Here is a 22,445-nt window from a genome sequence, read left to right as displayed (position 1 = left end):
ATCATTATGTTATAATATATATTGTGACATGTCATTATATAGGATATATATTACACATCACATTATACAGGCCCATATGGGTATATATTAATATGCACATTCTACATATATTAATCTGTGTAGTACATGCATATTAGTCCTATATAACATATGCACCCACATCCTGGAGATATTGCTACACACACACACAGCCTGGAGTTCTTAATACATATATACTAGCTATCTAATATATATCATTTAATAACGACGGGTCTATACGCACACGCCCAGAGCCACGCATGCACACTAGTGTAGGGGTGCACGGAGGGGCGGCCGGCGGGCTCGGTCCGGTCCGGCCGCAGCCTCTCCCCCCGTGCCATCTGCGGGCTCCCCCTCCCAGGCGCTGGCTCCCAGCCTCCCGGCTCTCTCGGGCCGGGGCGCAGGGCGGGCCGGGGTCAGGGGTTAACGCCTGGGGGGGGGGGGCTGCCATCGCCGCCTCACTTTCTTTTCTTTAAAAAACCAACAACACCAAAAGGCCTCCCCGGGGTTTGCGGCGCCCGGCCGGGGTGGGCGGGGCTGGGGCGCGCCTGGCTGTCCGTGCCAACCCTCCCCAGCACCTCGGGGGGCGCGGCCGACCCCTCCCCGGCTGCCCCACAGACCCCGCCAGGGGCAGGGGGCCGCAGCCCCAGGGCCGGGGCCTGGCCCAGCTTCAGGCGGCAGCGGGGCCCGGGAAGGCCGCGCCCGGGGCCACACGGCCGCAGCCGCCTTGTGCGGGCCAGTCTGTCTTTAAAGAAATGTGGCGTTCCGCCTCGGGGCGCCCCGGAACCCCACCGGGCAGCGCCCCACCCGCCCTCGCCCCCATGTGCCGGCTATGCCGGGCCGAGGAAAGCACGCACTTCTGGGGGGCCGGAGGCGCGAGTGCCCCCCGGCCTGGGCCGCGGTCTGTATGGCTGGGTGGGTCCCGGCCGTCACCATCCCATGGAGGGCACCATGGAGAGCCCGAGATTCCCCCCCGTGCGGGAGAGAGAGAGAGTGTGTGTGTATGTATGAGAGAGAGAGTGTGTGTGTATGTATGAGAGAGAGTGTGTGTATGAGAGAGAGTGTGTGTGTATGTATGTATGAGAGTGTGTGTATGTATGTATGAGAGTGTGTGTGTATGTATGTATGAGAGTGTGTGTATGTATGTATGAGAGTGTGTATGTATGAGAGTGTGTGTATGTATGTATAAGTGTGTGTATGAGAGTGTGTGTATGTATGAGTGTGTGTATGAGAGTGTATGTATGTATGAGAGAGAGTGTGTGTATGTATGAATGTGTATGAGAGAGTGTGTGTACGAGAGTGTGTCTGTGTGTCTCGTGTCTGTGTCTGTGTGTCCGTGCGCTGCCTCTCCCTCCCTGCCCACAATGGGGGCCGACAATAGCTGGGTGCAGGCGAGGGGCTCGCCGTGGGGTGCACCAGGCCCGCCCCGCAGTGGCACCGAGACTCACAGCTTTGCTTCAGACCAAGCGGAAAAGGGCTGAAGCCGGAGGAGCGCCAGAGAGCGCAAAAGCTGAAAAAACTCTCCCTCCCTCTTTCTCTCTTTCTCTCTTTTTTTTTTTGCAAAAGGAGGAGAGAAGAAAAAAAAATGCTGCAATGTGCAAAGAGGCTCGTGAGTGAGCGAGTGCGGGCCAATCAGAGCGCGCCGTTCCAAAAGTTACCTTTTATGGCTCGAGCGGTGGAGCTCGCGCGCCCCATAAAACCCCGAGGGCGAGCGCGCCGGAGTAGCTGTGAGCTCTTCCACCCGGCGCGCACTTGCCTCCCCGCCTCCAGGTGCGGCACCACCGCCTCTCTCTCTCCCTCTCCTAAGGGTTTAGACTTGCCACCTCCGAGGTAAGAGCCCGCCGGACCCTTCCCGCGGCGCCGCGCCGCCCTCCTCCCGAAGCCCGTCCGCGAGGCGCCTCCGGGGCGGGCGCGGAGGCTCGGCTCCCCAGGCCCCGCCGCGGCGGGGGGCGCCGCTGCCCCCGGCCCCGGGCCGAGCGGCTCGGGGCCGGGCCCGCAGGCCCGCGCCCCCGTAACCTGGGGGCCGGGGTGCGGCCCGAGTCGCGCAGGGGGTGGGGGCGGCGGCCCCGCTTCCTCCCCGCGCCCCCGGTCGGAGGCCGGGAGCGGGGCGAGGGTCTTTGTGTGCGCCCCCGGGGCCGGGCGGGAGGGGCGTGGGCGGCTGCCCGGTGGGGGGGCCCGGCAGCCCGGAGCCTTGCGGGCGGCGCGGGCCTCCGCTTTAGGACTTCCGCCGGCGGAGCGCGGCCCCGGCCCGGCCTCGGCAGGGGAGGGCGGGCGCGGAGCGGAGGCCGAGCTGGGTGTGGCCGCCCCGCCCCGCCGCGCTTTGAAAGAGGCCGGGGGGCGGGGCTTCGCCTCCTTAATCCGGGCTCCCTTTAAAAGGGGGGGGCCCCGGCTTCCTGCGCGCCGCTGCCTCGCCATTGCCTTTTATGGTAATAACGAGAGGCGAGAGCGCCGGGACTTCCTTTGTCCCAAATCTCTAAGGCGGGGAGTGCGAGCAGCCTCCCCCTAGCGGCCGAAGGGAGAGCTGCGCTCAGTCATTCACAGGAAGCCGGGTGGGGAGTGGTCCTCATCCCCCCTGGCTGCTCGGCTGCTACCCCCTAGATGTGGCAGGCTGGAGTGACCTTTTGTTTTTTTTTTTTTTACTTGAAAAACACCAAAGAGTATGTGAATTGAATTTGGATTAAAATTCTTCTCCCCCTCTTTTCTCTCCAGTTCGCCATGGATGATGATATTGCTGCGCTCGTTGTTGACAATGGCTCTGGAATGTGCAAAGCTGGCTTTGCAGGAGATGATGCCCCTCGGGCCGTCTTCCCTTCCATTGTTGGCCGCCCAAGACATCAGGTAAAAAACGGAGATGATTTTGGAAAATACTTGGCAACCATCTTAGACAACTTTGACTAATTTGGAACTACATGGTGGTATTGGAAAGGGGTAACTGATAGCAGGTAATATTGGAAGGATTTTCTTTCCATTGACCTTGGAATATTTGTGGGAAAGGACTTGGATAACATTAAAACAATTGGATTTAGAAATCAACAGGTCAGGTGGGCACACCTGAACCTAATATGACAAGTCAAAAGGTGGCTATACAACAGTAGAACATCAGAGGTCTAACTTGACAGAATTTCTTGTTGGAATATAGAGCCATATTTTTCTAGAAAATTGGAGGAAACCTAATTCCTTTGTGAATTTGAGCAAGTTAATTTTTAGCTTGTGAGGTTTTTAGTTCTTTAATCTGTAAAATGAACTTCTGACATAAGTTTTAGAGCTCCAAAAATCTAGAGCCCCACAAATGCAAATTACTAGAAAGTTTGTTTCTGGTAGGTTGAAACTGACCTTTGCATTCCTCCTGCAGGGTGTGATGGTGGGTATGGGCCAGAAAGACAGCTATGTGGGAGATGAAGCTCAGAGCAAGAGAGGTATTCTGACTCTGAAATACCCCATTGAACACGGTATTGTCACCAACTGGGATGACATGGAGAAAATCTGGCATCATACTTTCTACAATGAGCTCCGTGTGGCCCCTGAAGAGCACCCTGTGCTGCTCACAGAAGCTCCCCTGAACCCCAAAGCCAACAGGAAAAGATGACTCAGGTCTGTGGACTTCTTAAGAGTACTAAAATTCTTGAGTCTTCTTAGCTTCATCCATTTATTATTTTTATGCCCTGCTTCACTTTTCTCTTCCTTTTTTTCCCCCCCCTTTACCATTATCTATAGGGTTTCCTTCTCTGAACTGAGTCTTCTCTTGGGATATCTACAGGTTCTGTTTGCTTTTTCTGAACTGGCTTTTTTTTTTCTACTAGCAATTTGAATTGGTTGTCTAGGTACTAACTGTTCACTTGTCTTCTAAAAATCTAAACTTCAACCATCCCAGTTTTTGCCATAGGCTGGTTTATTCTATATGTACAATAACAATGTGTGGGCCATAGAGCAGTTTTAAAACTTAAAAAAAAATTTTTGACTGCAGGATACTTAAAAATTACAAATGTGTTGTGCACCTGCATGATTTATCATAGCCTTGCTATATGCAGTAATTTTTGGAGTAATTTATTCTGCTGACTTAATAACTGCTTTATTCTTTCTTCCAGATTATGTTTGAGACCTTCAACACCCCAGCTATGTACGTTGCCATCCAGGCTGTGCTGTCCCTATATGCCTCTGGTCGTACCACTGGTATTGTGATGGACTCCGGTGATGGTGTGACCCACACTGTGCCCATCTATGAAGGTTATGCCCTTCCTCATGCCATCCTCCGTCTGGATCTGGCTGGCCGTGATCTGACGGACTACCTCATGAAGATTCTGACCGAGAGAGGGTACAGTTTCACTACCACAGCTGAGAGGGAAATTGTGCGTGACATCAAGGAGAAGCTGTGCTATGTCGCCCTAGACTTCGAGCAGGAGATGGCCACTGCTGCCTCCAGCTCCTCTCTGGAAAAGAGCTATGAGCTCCCTGATGGGCAGGTTATCACTATTGGCAATGAGAGGTTCCGATGCCCAGAAGCTCTCTTCCAACCTTCTTTCTTAGGTAAGTGTTTCTTTTTTTAAATAACTGCCATCTATCTACTTGAGGAATAACAAGTCACAGGAAATATGTTGTTTTAAGACTTAAAGTAATTTTCTATTTATTCAGGTATGGAATCCTGTGGAATTCACGAAACTACCTTCAACTCCATCATGAAGTGTGATGTTGACATCCGTAAGGATCTGTATGCCAATACCGTATTGTCTGGTGGTACCACCATGTACCCAGGCATTGCTGACAGGATGCAAAAGGAGATTACAGCCCTAGCCCCCAGCACAATGAAAATCAAGGTGAGTTTTCAGCAACTACTCCAGGACAATGCCTGAGCTTAATAAATATTTTTAATATTTATATTTAAAGATTTGGTCAAGTCAGCCAAAATGTGGGGTTGCTAGACTAGTTCTTTGTTTGCCTTCCCCTCCTTGTGTTCTGGCCATCAGCTAATGGGTTTTAATTGACTTCTTAAACTTGATATTTGTTCTGATTTTTTGGGAGCTAACTTGGTCCTCTTCCCTCTCCCTTTTTTTTTATTTCCCTTCTATAGATCATTGCCCCACCTGAGCGCAAATACTCTGTCTGGATTGGAGGCTCCATCCTGGCGTCTCTTTCTACCTTCCAGCAGATGTGGATCAGCAAGCAGGAGTATGATGAATCTGGGCCTTCCATTGTCCACCGCAAATGCTTCTAAATGGACTGTTTGTGTTTGTTTTTGGTTGTTTTGGTTATTTTTTTTGTCAAAAGGGTGTGATAATGGCCCAAAAAAGAGATGAGATTGGCATGGCTTTATTTGTGGTTTTTTTTTTTTTTTTTTTTTTTTTTTTTTTGGCGCTTGACTCAGGATTTAAAAACTGGAACGGTGAAGGTGATGAGCAGTCTAAGTATGTTGGAGGCAAACATCCCCAAAGTTCTACAGTGCGTCTTCAGGACACTGATTGTACATTTTTTTTTTAAGTCATTCCAAATAATTGTATAATGCATTGTGACAAGAGTTACTTGCCTCTATGAAGGCGGCTATCCTACTCTTTAGAGGAAAGGAGCTACTTAAAACATCCAGAAGGGGAGGGGGGAGGGGGGAAGGTACTAGTATTGCTTTTCATGTAAATTAATGTAATCCTTTAAGAAAACTTTTTGTATCTTCCGCCTTAATACTTGTTACTTTTTTTTTTTAATTGTCAACCATCATGGATGGCCCCCTAAAATCCCTCCCTACCCCCAACATAGATGTGAATGAAGACTTTTTTTGCAGTCTCCCCGGGAGTTTAATAAGATTGGTGCCAGTACTTGGGGGAGGGGAGGAGCTTTACCTGTACACTGACTTTAAGACCAGTTCAAATAAAAGTGCACACGTTAAAGAATCTTGACCAGTTGTGTTCATGTGCTTTGCATGTCTTTCTCTGCTTTTGTACTTCAATCTTGACTATGTAACCAAACCAACTTCCTTTCTTTAGCTGTATGGGGAAATTTTGTCTGAATTTTTACCCAGTTTAAAAATTTAGGAATTCTTCTGAAGTAGCTTAGGAAAGATCAATCACATAGCTCAAATACATACGGGTTAGGTGGCATCTCTCCCTGGAAGCCTGACTTAATAAGGTTGCTCCTCACCAAAAGGAGGATGGTCTGTTTGATAACTGAGTAGGAGATTCTAAGTTATTTAAATTTTCAAGAAACCCAAACTTGGCTCAGTTATGTCTCCCACTCTGGTCCTTTGCTTTTTATGGGGGAAAAAAATCTTGCTTGTGATATGCCCTGTCTAGACAGCATTCTTACTCTTGCCACTGATAACTAATTGGTAATAGGTCAGTGATTAATAATTGACAAACTATAAGCTAAGGTAAAAGTTTTTAGGGGTTGTGTGTGTTAAAGCAAACCTTCACATAAGCATCAGCAATAATTAAGGAGCAGGGGAGAAAAATGTGAGTTGTCTGCCTATTGTGACATGTTTTGAGTCACAAGTTGAAGGGAGTCAGGGAGGTGATTAGTATCCCTGTGCATTCAAGGAAGAGGTTGGCAGCTTTCACTACTCGGGGAACTGAATGCTAATGAGTACAAGAGGATCCATGGATTTTTAGCAAGGATCAGGATGGAACCACTCTAAGGATACCTTTGAGCATTTTGCCACAGACAATCATTTGGGAAACCAACGATTATACTTCTGAAAAGGACCTTAGAGGCTTTTGACTTTTATAAAAGGGGAATTAGTTTCATAGGTTCCAAAACAAAATCTGAATTTGTCTTAACCCCAAATCCAGTGTCCTTATAATCCTTAGGCTGGTTCCCCCTATATATATATGTATATATATGTATATATATACATATATATATATATATATAGACATTAAGATGGTTTTGTAATAAGTATCTATACAAAGTACTTTAACAGGATTTCCTTTATGAGGAAGGCCTAGGTTGAACTTGATTTTTTTTCCCCCCTACTGACTTGGCTTTAAGCACAGACAATAAATCACTCTCGGGGCTGGTTTGTCAATCACTTTTGTTCACATTCATAAAGACTAATTCTAGAGCCAGAAAAGACTCAAAGAAGCCCTCTGTTTTGTTCATCTACCCTTGTAGTTGAAATAGTTAAACAGGGATGTTAAGGACTTGCCCCAGTGTTAGAGAACCGGAGCAACAGAACCATCCCCTATAATGGGGTTGGGAATATTTTCTGCCAAGGGCCATTTGGCTATTAAAACGTTTTCAGGCTATATTTGGTCAAACAATTTACCTCTAAAAACTACTAGATTTATTTAGTTTTGAGTCCCACTTGTGGTTACCTTGGCAATGCCACACCAATATGGTCTGCCAGAGGTTGCCTCACCCTGCCCTATAACAATAATAGAAAAAGTAAAGCCAAATGATAAGCAAACTACAGATGACTTTTTGATATGTTATACCTGTGGTCCACCCTTCTTACCCTCTCACCTCCATCTCTTTGAGAGATTTCTTTCCTTTTTAAGGATGAGGCATGACCATTTCCTCTTTGCCTCAAGGCTCAATTGTGACAAGACAGATAAAGACTCAAGTAGTCTCAGTATGTAGATTGAAATTTGGCTATTAGCACTTTTATCCAACAAAGTTCTTTGGTCCTTCCTCTTTTTTTTCCCCCACAAATCTATAGCAGGATCTTATTTGAAGCCTGCCTTGCAAACAGGGTCTCTGTCATTTAAGCAGTGATTGTAATCTTTGATGAGTTTTGAAGCCTGCCTTGCAAACGGGGTCTCTGTCATTTAAGCAGTGATTGTAATCTTTGATGAGTTTTTTTTAAAGGTGTATTGTGTTTTTGCTTTTTTCATGCAAAATGTTTCCTTATTAGCTATGCATGCCTGTAGTTAAAGGAGCAATAGGAACTCATGCTTTTGAAAGAGATTCTTTCCCAAAGGGAAGAAAATTGAACCTAAATGATCCTATTAGTTCAAACCTCTGATTTTCAGCTTCAAGAACTTGTAAATAGACATTTAGGTATAGGTAGTGTGCATTATGGTTAGGGCACTGAGCCTACCTTCAGAAAGACCTGGCTTCATTCATATCCTGCCTCAGACCTTTACTAGTTGTGTAATCTCAGGCAAACAATTAGGTTTCTCAGAAGTTGTTTCCTTGGCAAAGTGAGAGGGCTGAAATTAAGAGCCTTTCAGTCCTTTCCAGTTCTATATCTATTAATCTCATAAGTATGCATTCAAATAAGGACCAGTCATTTCTACACCACATCTTTTATGTATATATATATATATATATATATATATATATTTTTTTTTTTAAACTTTTTTTTTTTTACTTGCCCTGGATCACAAAGCTGGTGTCAAGTGTTTGAGACTAGATTTGAGCTTGGGTTCTTACAACTCCAGGGTCAATGCAGTTAATTCGTTTTTTTAAAAATTTGAGCTCCAAATTCCCTTTTCTCCAGCTTCTATTCATCCAGGAGGCAAACAATATATTTTCAAGAAATTATTAGTCCCTCGATAGATTCCCCCCCACCCCCAGTGCTCAGCTCACTTCTGGGTTAGCTCCTACATAAGTCATGATCTCAACTTTCCATTTCTTAAAGTTTACAGAGCACTTTAGCCTCCCACTGATGCTGTGAAACAAGTTCAGTCATTTCAGTCTTGTCCCGCTCTTCGTGACCCCCAACTACATTTGGGGTTTTCTTGGCAAAGATTCTGGAGCAGTTGTCATTGCTGGAGCTCATTTTACAGTTGAGGAAACAAGGTACATAAGGTTAAGTGACTTGCCCAGGGTCACATAGATAACTACTAAATGTCTGAGGCAGGATTTCGGCTGTGTCTTCCTGATCCCAGGCCTTCTTGCTGTATCCATTGCGCCACCTAGCTGCCTGTGAAACAAGAATGAGCAATAATAATTTTTCAGATGAAGACAGGCCCACAGAAGAAAATGTGGCTTGCCTGCATTTCACATGATCTAGTGAGCACCAGAGCCAGATTTCCAAGCCTCCCTCCCAACTCCTTGATAAATGAGTACTCTTTCCATCTTGTTGATGGGAACAACGATGGAACGCAAGTCTCAGGAAATACCTTAAAAGAGGAAAGAATATCAATATGAATGACTTCTAGAAAATGACAGCAGCATACCAAAATGTTCTAAAACCAAATAAAAGAGTTTGGGGTGATAGAGGCCACTTTTTTTCAGGGATCATCATAGTTTAAATTGGAAAGGACTCTAGAGATCACATAGTCTACTCTTCATCTTACAGATGAATCCCTAAGAAGGGAAATGCTTTGCTGAAATTAAGTCAACATTTAATCCACATATTGTATATGCAGGCAGAACAGGGCAGGATAGCCAAGGTCACCTACTCCCTAAATCCAGCATGCTATGCTGTAAGAACTGAATGTAAATCTTTGGTAATTTGTTTTTTTTGGAAAAAAAAATAAAACAACCATTTTCCGTAGTTTGTTCCCTCAGTGGCATCATCTATATAAAAATCTAAAGTAAATAGAGACTAACAAAAACTTTGCTGGTCAAGGAGCTATTTTCTCAATGACTGTTTCTGGGGGAACTGTTTTTCTTAGTATTTATCATTTTTAAGAAACTTATATAAGCATGGGCAAAAGCCTCAGGTTTTCTGTATGAAAAATGGGGGTGATATTTGAATTGCTTCCTTCATAGGGTGACTATAAGGCCTGTTTTCTGGAATCAACAAAAGAACCAATGAATATTTTCATTTTTAAACTTATCATTTTTGTTTTTATAGCTCCTTCATTTCCTCCCAATGTATCCTCCTCCCTCTCCCAGAGAACTATCCTTTATAACAAATTTAAAAAGGGGGATAAAACATTGAACTAAACTACACAACTGACAAAACCAATAATTCTCTGCTTCTTCATAATGCAGCCAGACTGACATCATTGGCAGTGCTCTGCCCACAGAGTCCCCTAAGAAGGGAGGAGGTATATTCTCATATTTCTTCTATGGGGTCAAGTTTAGGCATTATAATAACATAGATTTCAAGGTGGTGGTTGTTGTTTCTTTTCCTAGCAAATAGTCAGGAAGCACATAAAGATGAGTCATTTCCTCCGTTCCATGAGGATCTTAAATTTTCTTAGGATGTTCACAGGTAAGTAAATTTAGGATATACCACCCTTCCCCAGAGGAAACACAATTATTTGAGAAGAAACTAAATAACAAATTATGAGCAGCGGCATATACTTATATAATTCGTTGACATTTGCAACGGGCTTTACAAACCTACTTTTCCTTTTTTATTAGATTCTCTTTTACAGCCTTGTGAATTGTTCTATTATCTCCAATATACAGATGAGGAAGTTGAGGCTCAGAAAGGTTAACTGACATGGGGTCACTTAGCAAATGTCTCAAGGGGGCTCTTGAATTCATATCTTCCTGTTTGCCAGGACTCTACTGTGGATAGTGAAACCAAATCTCCAGTCACTGTTTCCTGGAAACTGATTTTTGGGTCCTTCCATTTAACATTTTATCTGCAGCATATCTTTCAGCTCTTTACCAATCTCTTATCTCACTTGTCCTATCTCTATTTTCCCATTAGTACATACCAGTAGTCATATTCAGACAGTACTAATGTAACAAAAGAGAATTTAAATGAAGTACTAAAAGAGAGTACTTGCATTCACAAAGCACTTCCCTTATAACCCTATACAATAGATTATAAAAGAATGTTATTCTCATTTTACAGATGAAGAGGTCAAGCTCAGAGAGATAATAACAGACCTGAGACTTGAACCCTCAGATCTTCTACTTTTGAATATAGTGCAGTTAGGGCATAATGGATAGAATACCAGCTCTGGAGTCAGATGAACCTGAGTTCAAATCCAGCCTCAGACACTTGATACTCACTAGCTGTGTGACCTTGGGCAAGTCACTTAAACCTTGTTTGCCTCACATCCAGAGCCATCTCTAGTTGTCCTGATTCATATCTGGTCACTGGACCCAGATGACTCCAGAGAAAAAAAGTAACTTAACACAGCACTCTCTCACTGAAATCCAATTTACCTGTTTGTCATGGCATCACCTCCCTGATGTCATGGTTTTCTTCAAGAATGAAGGACAAGTATCATCATCATAGTGCTCCTGTGGCTATGTTGTGAAGAGCTTTAACTATCAAGCATAGATCTTTAGAAAATAGGGGAAGGCTGATGGCGTTTGAGAAGGGATCAAACTGATGTTTTAGGAAAATCAGCTGATAGATCAGAGGGAGGAGAGACTTGAGTTAAGTAGCTGAACCAGAAGGCTATCTATAGTCATTTGCATATACATACACATATACACATACACACACACACACACACACATATATATATATATATATATATATATACACACACACACAGTCATACACACACACATCTACACAGAAGGCTATACATGGAGATATATATATATATATATATATATATATATATATATGTATAGTCCAGGCAAAAGGTGATGAGGGCATGAAATAGAATGGCATCTGTGGAAAAGCAGAGAAGGGGCACTGTTGTAGAGAAAGAAAGTAAAGATTTGGTAAAGAATTAGAAATGTGGGATGAGAGAGCAGTGAATCAAGACACTGATGCTCTCTGATGACTGGCAGAATAGTGGCCTTTTTACGGTAATAAGAAATCAGTCTTCCCTTTAGTCTGATTCAACCACTGATCAATAGGCATTTTTTTCAATATCTTCTAAATATAAAATCCTGGGACTTTATCTTTGTCCTCAAAGAGCTTCTGATCTAATAAAAAAAGATTAGGAGAACATGTCAGGAAGTACCTATTCTATGGTATTATTCTAAGCATTGGGTTTACAAAGAAAGACAAAAACAGTCTTTGTTCTGAAGCAGCTTACAATTTAATGCAGGGGTCATGCAAAGAACTCTACACATAAAACATGAGAAAAATTGGACATAATCTCAGAGGAAAGGCACTAACAGAGTTTGTTATAAATGTAATGAAACAAATGATTATAGTAATCTGCTGTTTGATAAACCCAAAGAGTCCAGCTATTGGGATAAAAACTCTTTTTGATAAAAACTCTCTCTTCGATAAAAACTGCTGGGGAAAATTGAAGGTTAGTATGGAAGAAACTTAGATTAGACCAACACCTCACACTCTTTATGAAGATAAGATCCAAAGGATTACAGGATTTAGACATAAAAAAACCAAATTATAAGCAAGCTAGAAGATCAAGGAGTAGTTTACCTGTCAGATCTATGGAAAGGGAAGCAGTTTATGACTAAGAAAGAAATGGAGAACATTACTAGAAGCAAACTAGATGATTTCGATTACATTAAATTAAAAAGCTTTTGCACAAACAAAACTACTGTAACCAAGATAAAAAGAAATGTAGTAAACTGGGAAACAATCTTTACAACTAGTATTTCTGATAAAGGACTGATTTCTAAAATATACAGAGAATTGAGTCAAATTTTTTTAAAAAAACAAGCCATTCCCCAATTGACAAATGGTCAAAGGATATGCAAAGGCAATTTACAGATGAGGAAATTAAAGCAATCCATAGTCATATGAAAAATTGCTCTAAATCATTACCTATTAGAGAAATGCAAATTAAAGCTTCTCTGAGGTACCACCTCACATCTCAGGCTGATCAATATGACCAGAAAGGACAATGATCAATATTGGAAGAGATATGGGAAATCTGGGACACTAATACATTGTTGGTGGAGCTGTGAATTCATCCAACCTTTCTGGAGAGCAATTTGGAACTATGCCCAAAGGGCAACAAAAATGTGTATACCATTTGATCCAGCAATATCACTACTGGGTCTATACCTTGAAGAGATGATGAAAAAAGGGTAAAAACATCACTTGTACAAAAATATTCATAGCAGCGCTGTTTATGGTGGCAAAGAATTGGAAATCAAGCAAATGCCCATCAATTGGGGAATGGCTTAACAAACTATGGTATATGTATGTCATGGAAAACTATTGTTCTATTAGAAACCAGGAGGGATGGGAATTCAAGGAAGCCTGGAGGGATTTACATGAACTGATGTTGAGTGAGATGAGCAGAACCAGAAAAACACTGTACACCCAAACAGTAACATGGGGGCGATGATCAACCTTAATGGACTTGATCATTCCATCAGTGCAACAATCAGGGACAATTTGGGGCTGTCTGCAATGGAGAATACCATCTGTATCTAGAGAAAGAACTGTGGAGTTTCAACAAAGACCAAAGACTATTACCTTCAATTTAGAAAAAAAAAAGGTTATCTTTTTTTTTTCTTCCTTAAAGATATGATTTCTCCCTCATCACATTCAATTTGGATCAAAGTATGCCATGGAAACAATGTATAGACCGGCAAATTGCTTTCTGCAGGAGTTGGGGGAGGGAAGCAAGATTAGGGAAAAAATTGTAAACTCAAATAAAAGCTTTGGGAAAAAAAATAAATGCAATGAAACAGATAGGTATGAAGGGTTAAGGGAATTCAGGAGACTGATTCTTTCAATCAGGAAGAAGGATTTGAAAGTAGGGGAAGGAATTATAGAGGCAAATCACAACATAGGTAAAAGTGAAGACAGGGAAAAGTATGGGTAATGCTTGGAAATGTTGATTATTCTTGTTTGGTGGAAAAATAAGGCATATGCATCCCACACAAGGCAGGTGGGTGGCCAAGTGGATAGAGCATTATACTTAGAACACGAATTCATGAATTGAATCTGGCTAGCTGTGTGACCCTGGATGAGTCACTTAACCCTCTTTGCCTCAGTTTCCTCATCTGTTAAAAATAAGCTGGAGGAGAAATAGTATACCATTCTAGTATCTCTGCCAAGAAAACCCCAAATGGGGCCACAAAGAGTTGAACATGACTGAAACGACTCAATGACATCCCATATGACTCTTTTTATGGGCTTTATGTTTTTATTCTGCTCTTTCCTATTTCTAGATTTCTATTTGCTTTTTTCCCCTCCACTACATGGGTTTTTAATCTATTTTGTATCATGAACCCCTCTGGCAGTCTTGTGGTGCCAACAGATCCCTTCTCAGTGTTTTTAAATTTTTAAATGAGTAAAATAAAATATATAGTTTTACAAAGGAAATCAATGATATTGAACTATGTTTAAGCAAAATAACTATTAAAAAAAAGTTCATGTGGTGGGGTGGCTAGGTGGTGCAGTGGATAGAGTACTGGCCCTGGAGTCAGGAGTACCTGAGTTCAAATGTGACCTCAAACACTTAATAATTACCTAGCTGTGTGGCCTTGGGCAAGCCACTTAACCCCATTGCCTTGCAAAAAACTAAAAACAAACAACAACAACAACAACAAAAGGTCATGAAACCCAGGTTAAGGACCTCTCTCATCTAATGAATGACTTTTTTCCCCTCAGTCTCTACCAATTGAGATCCTTCTGTTCTTTCAAGTCAGAGCTGCCTAGAGGAGCTAACTGGTAGTTTATAGATTGGTGGTCCTGGAGTCAGGGAGACCTGAGTTCAAATCCTAACTTATTAGCTGTGTGACCCTGGACAGGTCACTTTACCTCTGTCTCAGTTTCTTCAAATATAAAATGGGGATCATAGCAACACATACTTCCCAGGGTTGTCATGAGGGTTAAAGGAGATAATATTTGTAAAGTGCTTAGTACACAGTAGGTGCTTAATCCTGATTGTTTACTTCCTTCAAGACTAGCTTATCCACCCATTCTTCTCTTCGCTTTCCCCAGCCAGATGAACCTGATCTACTTCACTTTACCTGGGCTTCTCCTTTGTACTTTCATTCTAGTTGCTGGTGAACATGCTTCATCCTCTCTGTTGAATTCCAATGTTCTGTTGACAACTTCTGGAGCTGTTATAGCAACAAGGCTAGGGACTGGCTCTGTAGTTCAATTGATATCTGAGGGAACTCTGTATCAGAGCTCCACCCATGGTCAGTCAGTGGGTGTCTGAGCCTGGACTTCAGCCTAGGTTTACCACTGACAATGATTTGTAGAATGTCTGCATTGCTAGAAGCAATTTTTTTTCACTGTCAAATTATGTGTCTGGTCCCAAAACAAATTTACTTGAGTGCTTTAAGGTTTGCATAACTTGATCTTTTTTTTTTAAATCTCTTATATAGTACCTATTAAGAGTCAGACATTACGCTAAATACTTTTTCTCATTTGATCCTCATAACAACCCTGTGAGGATAGATGCTATTGTTTTACAGTTGAGAAAACTGAGGCAGACAAAGGTTAAGTGGTTTGCTCAAGGTCACACAGCTAATAAATATCTGAAGTCAAATATGAATTCAGGTCTTTCTGACTCCAGGATCAGTACTCCATCTAGTATACTACCTACTATCTCTATGTCTTTTTTCTCTATTCCTCTGGAGAGAATGGGAACTAACTATGGGTCTTATGTTTCCAGGAATTCAGGAATGTTCCTTTGATTCTACCATTATTAAAGGTCAGGCTGTAAGGATCTATCAGAGTAATCCAAGGTCCAGTAGCGACATTGCATTTTATCCTTTAGATTCAATCTTTCCAGCAAATCCTTTTTCAAAATGACTGGATTTGAATACAAATCTTCCAGTGTCTAGACTCAGTACTCTCAACATTGCTCTTACCTCATCCAAATCTACAAATCGGCCAGTCAAAATCAAATGGAGGCAGCTAGGTGGCGCAGTGGATAAAGCACCGGCCTTGGAGTCAGGAGTACCTGGGTTCAAATCTGATCTCAGACACTTAATAATTACCTAGCTGTGTGGCCTTGGGCAAGCCATTTAACCCCGTTTGCCTTGCAAAAACCTAAAAAAAAAACAACCAAAAACCAAAATGACTAATAGCTTATTCACTCACTCATTTATTTAACAAGCATTTATTAATCAAAGTAGCAATAATTAAATATAAAGCCATATCTGTTCCAAGCATGATGATGATATTGTTTATTTTCACGTCTTTTATGTCTGCAAATAAGCCAATCAAAATCAAATGGAAAGTTAACTCAGTCCGAAAGAGTTCTATTGGTGCTGGATATCTGAAAATTGAACTTCCTACAGTAAACCAACAGCAATGTTATAAAAGGAATTTTAAGACATGACTACCTGTCAGTGATGAATAGTAAAACATCTTTGTCTCTTTTCTTCCTCCCTCCCTTCCTCTCTTCCTTCCTTTCTTCCTCCCTGATTCCTCCAACCCTTTTCCATCACTTCTGTGTATCTTAGCTATAAAAGGATTTGTCCCATTTATCCCATTCTAATTTGTTCATGAAGGGCATCTAGGCTGGCACAGTGGATGGAGTTCTAGGTCAGAAGTCAGAAAGATGTGAGTTCAAATCTAGATTCAGACATTAACTAGCTGTGTAACTTTGGACAGATCACTTCACCCTGTTTGTCTCAATTTCCTCATCTGTAAAATGTACTGGAGAAAGAAATAAACCTTTCCACTATCTTTCCCAATGGGGTCACAAAGAGTTAAACATGAATGAACAGCAACAAAAAACTTTGTATAATACTTATCTGCCCTAACTATCCAACTGATTTGTTAAGTTCCTTGAAGGCAGATCTGTGTTTGTCGACATTTCTGTGATATGGTGAATAAAGAGCTGGACCAGGAATCAGGAAGGCCAGAGTTTAAATACTGCCTTACTAGTTAGGTGATTCTGGACATGTCACTTAACATTACTGCCTCTGTAAGACAGGAATGATAAAATAACACCTTACAGTATAGGATTAAAGGAGACAACTTATGTGAAGTATATGTGTGAAATGACTTTATTATTCATCTTTGAATTCTATTCCTCTAACCTGCTTTCTCCCATTTTTTGCTAAACAGTTTTGCTAAACTGTTAAATTCATAGATAATAGAACCAGTTCTTACTGGGGAAGCAATTATTAGTCTCACTTAGCTGATCTAACACCCTTACAATGGCTTTGAAACCTAAACCATCCTAATTTGAGCAGGAGCAAGAGGGTACATGTAAATAACTGTGAATAAATTGTGACTTTCATATTGGCGAAGTCATAGAAGCTAATATAATTTTTTTTTTCAGGATGGCGAAAGTGGAGAATAGGAAATGAAGAACTCTCTGTAGCAATTTCTTTGAGTTTCACCATAAATCTGACTAGGGTGAGAAGCTTCCAGTTCTTCTCTGAGAGGCAATGTGGTAAGGCGAAAAGAGCCTTGACTTATGTCAGTAGGCTCTCTCTCAGACTGATTTCACTTTCCATTTTATTTATTGGTTTTTTTTTTTTTTGCAAGGCAGTGGGGTTAAGTGGCTTGCCCAAGGCCACACAGGTAGGTATTTATTAAGTGTTTGAGACCGGATTTGAACCTAGGTACTCCTGACTCCAGGGCCGGTGCTTAATCCACTGTGCTACCTAGCTGCCTCCATTTGATTTTGACTGGCCGATTTGTAGATTTGGATGAGGTAAGAGCAATGTTGAGAGTACTGAGTCTAGACACTGGAAGATTCGTGTTCAAATCCAGTCTCAGAAGCTTACTAGTTGTGTTTTGGTTAAATAGTTTTTCAGTAATGTCTGATTCCTTTTTGGGGTTTTCTTCGAAAAGATACTGGAGTGATTTGCCATTTCCTTCTCTAGCTCATTTTACAGATAAGGAAACTGGTGCAGACTTAAGTTAACTTGCTCAGGGTCACATAGCTAGAAAGTGTGTGAAGCCACATTTGAACTCAGGAAGAGTTTTTCTGATTCCAAACCCAGTGCTCTATCCATTTTTTTTTTTTTTTGTTTTTTTTTAGATTTTTTGCAAGGCAAACGGGGTTAAGTGGCTTGCCCAAGGCCACACAGCTAGGTAATTATTAAGTGTGTGAGACTGGATTTGAACCCAGGTACTCCTGACTCCAAGGCAGTGCTTTACCCACTACGCCACCTAGCCGCCCCCTATCCACTTTTTTAAATGATATTTTTCCAATTACATGTTATGAAAGTTTTTCAACATTCATCCATGCATATGCATATTTATAAGATAATTTCCTCCCACCTCCCCTCAGTGGTGAAAAGTATACATTGTTATACATATACATTTGTGTTTAACAGATTTACAGATTAGTTATTTTCTGCATGAGGAATTAGGACTAAGGGAAAAGAAAGAAAATCATGAAATAGGAAGGAAAAACATAAAAGAAAGTTTTCAAAAGTAAATGTAGTATTCATTCAGATTCTGTAGGTTTTTTCTTCCTAAGGATATGGATAACATTGTCTATAACAGGTTTCCTGGGATGTCCTAGTTCTCTGAGCTCCTGAGAGGAGCTGTATCCATTGAGGTTGATCAACTCACAATATTGTTGTTAATGTGTACAATGTTCTCTTGGTTCTGCTCCCTTCGCTCCGGATCAGTTCCTGGAATTCTTTTCATGCTTCTCTAGGGTCTGACTGTTCATGGTTTCCTATAAAACAATAGTATTCCATAACATTCATTTACTGTAACTTGTTCAGACATTCCCCAATTAATGGGCATCCCTTTGATTTCCAATTCTTTGCCACTACAAAAAGGACTGCTCTGAATATTTTGGAACAAGTGCGACTTTTTCCTTTTTTTAATGATTTCTTCTGGATAGAGTATTGGTATTTTTGGGTCAAAGGGTGATCAATTTTATTGCCCTTTGGGCATAGTTCCATATTGCTCTACAGAATGATGGATTAGTTCACAACTTCACCAACAGTGCATTAATGTGCCAATCCCCCACAATTGATCATTTTCCCTTTTTTGTAATCTTAGCCAATCTGATGGGTGTGAGGTGGAATCTCCTAGTCGTTTTATTTTACATTTTTCTAATCAGTAATGATTTGGAGCATTTTTTCATATGATTGTATATCACTTTAATTTCTTCATTTAATTTCTTCATTCATACCCTTTGATCATTTATCAATTGGGGAATGACTTGTAACCTTATCAATTTGATTCAATTCTCTGTATATTTTAGAAATGAGAACTTTATCAGAAGCCCTAGCTGTAAAAATTGTTTTCCAGCTTTCTGTTCTCTTTCTAGTCTTGGCAGCATTGGTTTTATTAGTGCAAAAATTTTTTAATTTAATATAATCAAAATCATACATTTTGTAATTTATAATATACTCAGTTTCTTGTTTGGTCATAAATCTCTCCCCTTCCCATAGATCTGATAGATCAGAGTATTTCTTGATCTGTTAACTAGTGTATGGTATTGTCCTTTATGTCTAAATCTTATACCCATTTTGATCTTAGTTTGTATAGAGATTTTGTGAGATGTAGGTCTATGACTAATTTTTGCCATACTATTTTCCAGTTTCCCCAACAATTTTTGTGAAATAGTGAGTTCTTATGCTCTATCCACTTTACCATCTAGGCAGCCCTACCACAACCCTGGACAAATCATTTACTAACTGCTTACCTCCCCAAGTGTAAAATAGAGATAATAAGAGCATCTAGGATAAGGCACCTGGAACATAGTAGGTGATAAAAAACGGGTAGTTATTTTTATTTTTAAGTGTTGTTACCTGAATCTGTTATGCCTCCGCTTGAAAAGGAAATGAACATTTAAGGGCTCCAAGTTGACATTTAAACAATACTTTAACTATCCTATTTCATTGGCCTTTCAGTGAAGTAGGTAGTGTGGTTTCCTTCAGTTATGCAAGGATCCAGATTTTAAGGGACAGGGTAATTTCCTCTGAGTCTCATTAGACAGCATTTGAGCAGTGCTGTAACCCAAAACAATTCATAATTAATAAACCAACTTGCTGGCAGTAAGCGGCTTTGAATTTATACCAGGATGATTTTTGGAGGAAAAGTTCATCCAGTCAGATCCTGCCTTTAGCTTGATCTCCCTCTGCTGGCAAAGTCTTTGGAGAGAGTTTTTTTTTTTTTTTTTTTTTTTAGTTTTTGCAAGGCCATGGGGTGAAGTGGCTTGCCCAAGGCCACACAGCTATGAAGTCGGATTTGAACTCTGGTACTCCTGACTCCAGGGTGCCACCTAGCTGCCCTTGGAGAGATTTTTGAAAGAATTCTTATTTTACAGTCCAGGAAGACTGAGTATCTGAGAGAAGGCATTGACAGGGTGCACACAGACATACCATACAATCTTGTTTTGTGGGGAGGGCAATGGAGTTAAGTGCCTTGCTCGAAGTCACCCCGCTAGGTCAGTGTCTGAGGCCGCATTTGAACTCGGGTCCTCCTGACTCCAGGGCCACCTAGCCGCCCCTAGCCCCACTCCCTGGCACGGTCCTTAGGGAAGGCCCTAGGTCCTTGGGCAACACCCACAGCCGACCTTCGGGTCTTTCCTGGCCTCCAGCTCTCGCACAGAACGGCCCCTCCCGGAGGGCGGGCTCTCAGCACTGCGCGGGGGGGCCAGGAGCGCGGGGGCCTGGAGGGCAGGGACCAGGAGCGCGGGGGGGGGGGGGGGGGGGGGGGGCCAGGAGCGCGGGGGCCCGGAGCGCGGGGACCAGGAGCTCGGGGACCAGGAGCGCGGGGTCCAGGAGCGCAGGGGCCCGGAGCGCGGGGTCCAGGAGCGCGGGGGGCCCGGAGCGCGGGGGGCCCCGGAGCGCGGGGGCCTGCAGCGCGGGGGCCCCGGAGCGCGGGGGGCCAGGAGCGCGGGGCCCAGGAGCGCGGGGGCCTGCAGCGCGGGGGGCCAGGAGCGCGGGGGGCCCGGAGCGCGGGGGGCCGGGAGCGCGGGGACCGGGAGCGCGGGGGCCTGCAGCGCGGGGACCAGGAGCGCGGGGACCAGGAGCGCGGGGGCCTGCAGCGCGGGGACCAGGAGCGCGGGGGGCCTGCAGCGCGGGGGCCCGGAGCGCGGGGGGGCCAGGAGCGCGGGGGCCAGGAGCGCGGGGGCCCGGGGAGCGCGGGGGGCCGGGAGCGCGGGGGCCTGCAGCGCGGGGGCCCGGAGCGCGGGGGGGCCAGGAGCGCGGGGGCCCGGAGCGCGGGGGGGCCGGGAGCGCGGGGACCGGGAGCGCGGGGGCCCGGAAGCGCGGGGGGGCCAGGAGCGCGGGGACCAGAGAGCGCGGGGGCCTGCAGCGCGGGGACCCGGAGCGCGGGGGGCCAGGAGCGCGGGGGCCCGGAGCGCGGGGGGGCCGGGAGCGCGGGGGACCGGGAGCGCGGGGGCCCGGGAGCGCGGGGGGCCAGGAGCGCGGGGACCAGGAGCGCGGGGGCCTGCAGCGCGGGGACCAGGAGCGCGGGGGCCCGGAGCGCGGGGGGCCGGGAGCGCGGGGACCGGGAGCGCGGGGGACCGGGAGCGCGGGGGCCGGGAGCGCGGGGGCCCGGAGCGCGGGGGGCCGGGAGCGCGGGGACCAGGAGCGCGGGGGCCCGGAGCGCGGGGGGGCCGGGAGCGCGGGGGGCCGGGAGCGCGGGGGGCCCGGAGCGCGGGGACCAGGAGCGCGGGGGACCAGGAGCGCGGGGGCCTGCAGCGCGGGGGCCTGCAGCGCGGGGGACCAGGAGCGCGGGGGCCCGGAGCGCGGGGGGGCCGAGGGGAGCGGCGGGGCGCCCGGAGCGCGGGGGGCCGGGAGCGCGGGGGCCCGGAGCGCGGGGGCCCGGAGCGCGGGGGGCCGGGAGCGCGGGGGGCCGGGAGCGCGGGGGCCCGGAGCGCGGGGGGCCGGGAGCGCGGGGGGGCCCGGAGCGCGGGGGGCCAGGAGCGCGGGGACCAGGAGCGCGGGAACCGGGAGCGCCGGGGACCGGGAGCGCGGGGGCCGGGAGCGCGGGGGCCCGGAGCGCGGGGGCCGGGAGCGCGGGGGCCCGGAGCGCGGGGTCCAGGAGCGCGGGGGCCAGGAGCGCGGGGACCAGGAGCGCGGGGGCCTGCAGCGCGGGAACCGGGAGCGCGGGGTCCCGGAGCGCGGGGTCCAGGAGCGCGGGGACCGGGAGCGCGGGGGCCGGGAGCGCGGGGACCGGGGAGCGCGGGGACCAGCGGCTCCGGCCCGTCCGGCCCAGGGAGGCGGGCCGCCCCTTCCCAGTCCCTCCAGGAGCTCCGCCCCCTGACCTGGGCGTGGCTTGGAGGCCTCAGACCGCGCCCAGGCCACGTGCATGCGCGCGCGCGCGCGTTTTGTGTCAGGGAGCGGGGGGGGGGGGGCGGGGGGGAGGAGGCGCGGCTGCGGAGGGAGAGCCGAATGACCCCACTCGCCTCACTCAACATGGCGGCCCACGAGAAACTGCGTAGGCGGGCCAAGCGGCTTCCGGAAGTGACCTCTAGGCGTGCGACGGAAGTGGCGGGGCAGCCCCGCCCCCGGCCGCCGGGGCCCTCAGTTGAGCAGCCTACGCGCCGGGTTTGAGCGGCGCCGGCCCGGCTCGGGGAAGGCCCCGGCGTTGCAGACTCGGGCGGCTCCTCGCCGGGCGGGCGGCGGCCGCGGCGGCCTCGGCTCCGCAACATGTCCAACTCCGGAGAGGTACTACAACCCCGGGCGCCCTGCGCCCGCCGCAGCCACCTCCGGCCGGGCCGGGCCGGGCTTCTCCCCGCCCCCTCCGCCGGGCTGCGGCCCCTTCCCCGCCGCTCCAGCACCCCCAGGCCCTCCCCAGGCCCTCGCCA

The 22,445-nt window shown here is 46.0% G+C and overlaps 2 protein-coding genes and 1 long non-coding RNA gene across 6 annotated transcripts in view; 2 read left to right on the top strand and 1 right to left on the bottom strand.

The window, feature by feature from the left end:
• Positions 1-1,729: 1,729 nt before the first annotated feature.
• ACTB (actin beta) lies at positions 1,730-5,900 on the top strand. The gene is given in 6 exon segments (XM_074208371.1): positions 1,730-1,848; positions 2,728-2,856; positions 3,371-3,613; positions 4,104-4,542; positions 4,648-4,829; positions 5,084-5,900. Coding segments are annotated over 5 exon segments (1,131 nt in total). The 5' UTR covers positions 1,730-1,848; positions 2,728-2,733; the 3' UTR covers positions 5,228-5,900.
• A 2,358-nt stretch (positions 5,901-8,258) lies between these two features.
• Positions 8,259-20,322, bottom strand: LOC141503174 (uncharacterized). The gene is made up of 3 exons (XR_012472779.1): positions 20,011-20,322; positions 15,571-18,350; positions 8,259-8,866 (listed from the first exon to the last, which is right to left on the bottom strand). It is a non-coding gene; the product is annotated as an uncharacterized LOC141503174 (long non-coding RNA).
• A 1,856-nt stretch (positions 20,323-22,178) lies between these two features.
• Positions 22,179-22,445, top strand: part of FBXL18 (F-box and leucine rich repeat protein 18) — a 130,612-nt gene continuing 130,345 nt past the window's right edge. For 2 of the 4 annotated variants that reach the window (XR_012471487.1, XM_074200781.1), the window contains exon 1: positions 22,179-22,305. Coding sequence is in view for 2 of the 4 variants with exons in the window: in XM_074200781.1 (XP_074056882.1) it covers positions 22,288-22,305 (18 nt within the window). In the remaining 2 variants the exon portion in view is untranslated. The remainder of the gene's footprint in view (positions 22,306-22,445) is intronic. The other 2 variants (XR_012471486.1, XM_074200780.1) reach the window with 1 other exon arrangement.

This window comes from Macrotis lagotis, chromosome X (assembly GCF_037893015.1).
Source record: "Macrotis lagotis isolate mMagLag1 chromosome X, bilby.v1.9.chrom.fasta, whole genome shotgun sequence".
Lineage (NCBI taxonomy): Eukaryota > Metazoa > Chordata > Mammalia > Peramelemorphia > Peramelidae > Macrotis > Macrotis lagotis.
The sequence above is the reverse complement of the archived record's forward strand: the minus strand, read 5'-3'. Positions and strand labels throughout refer to the sequence as shown.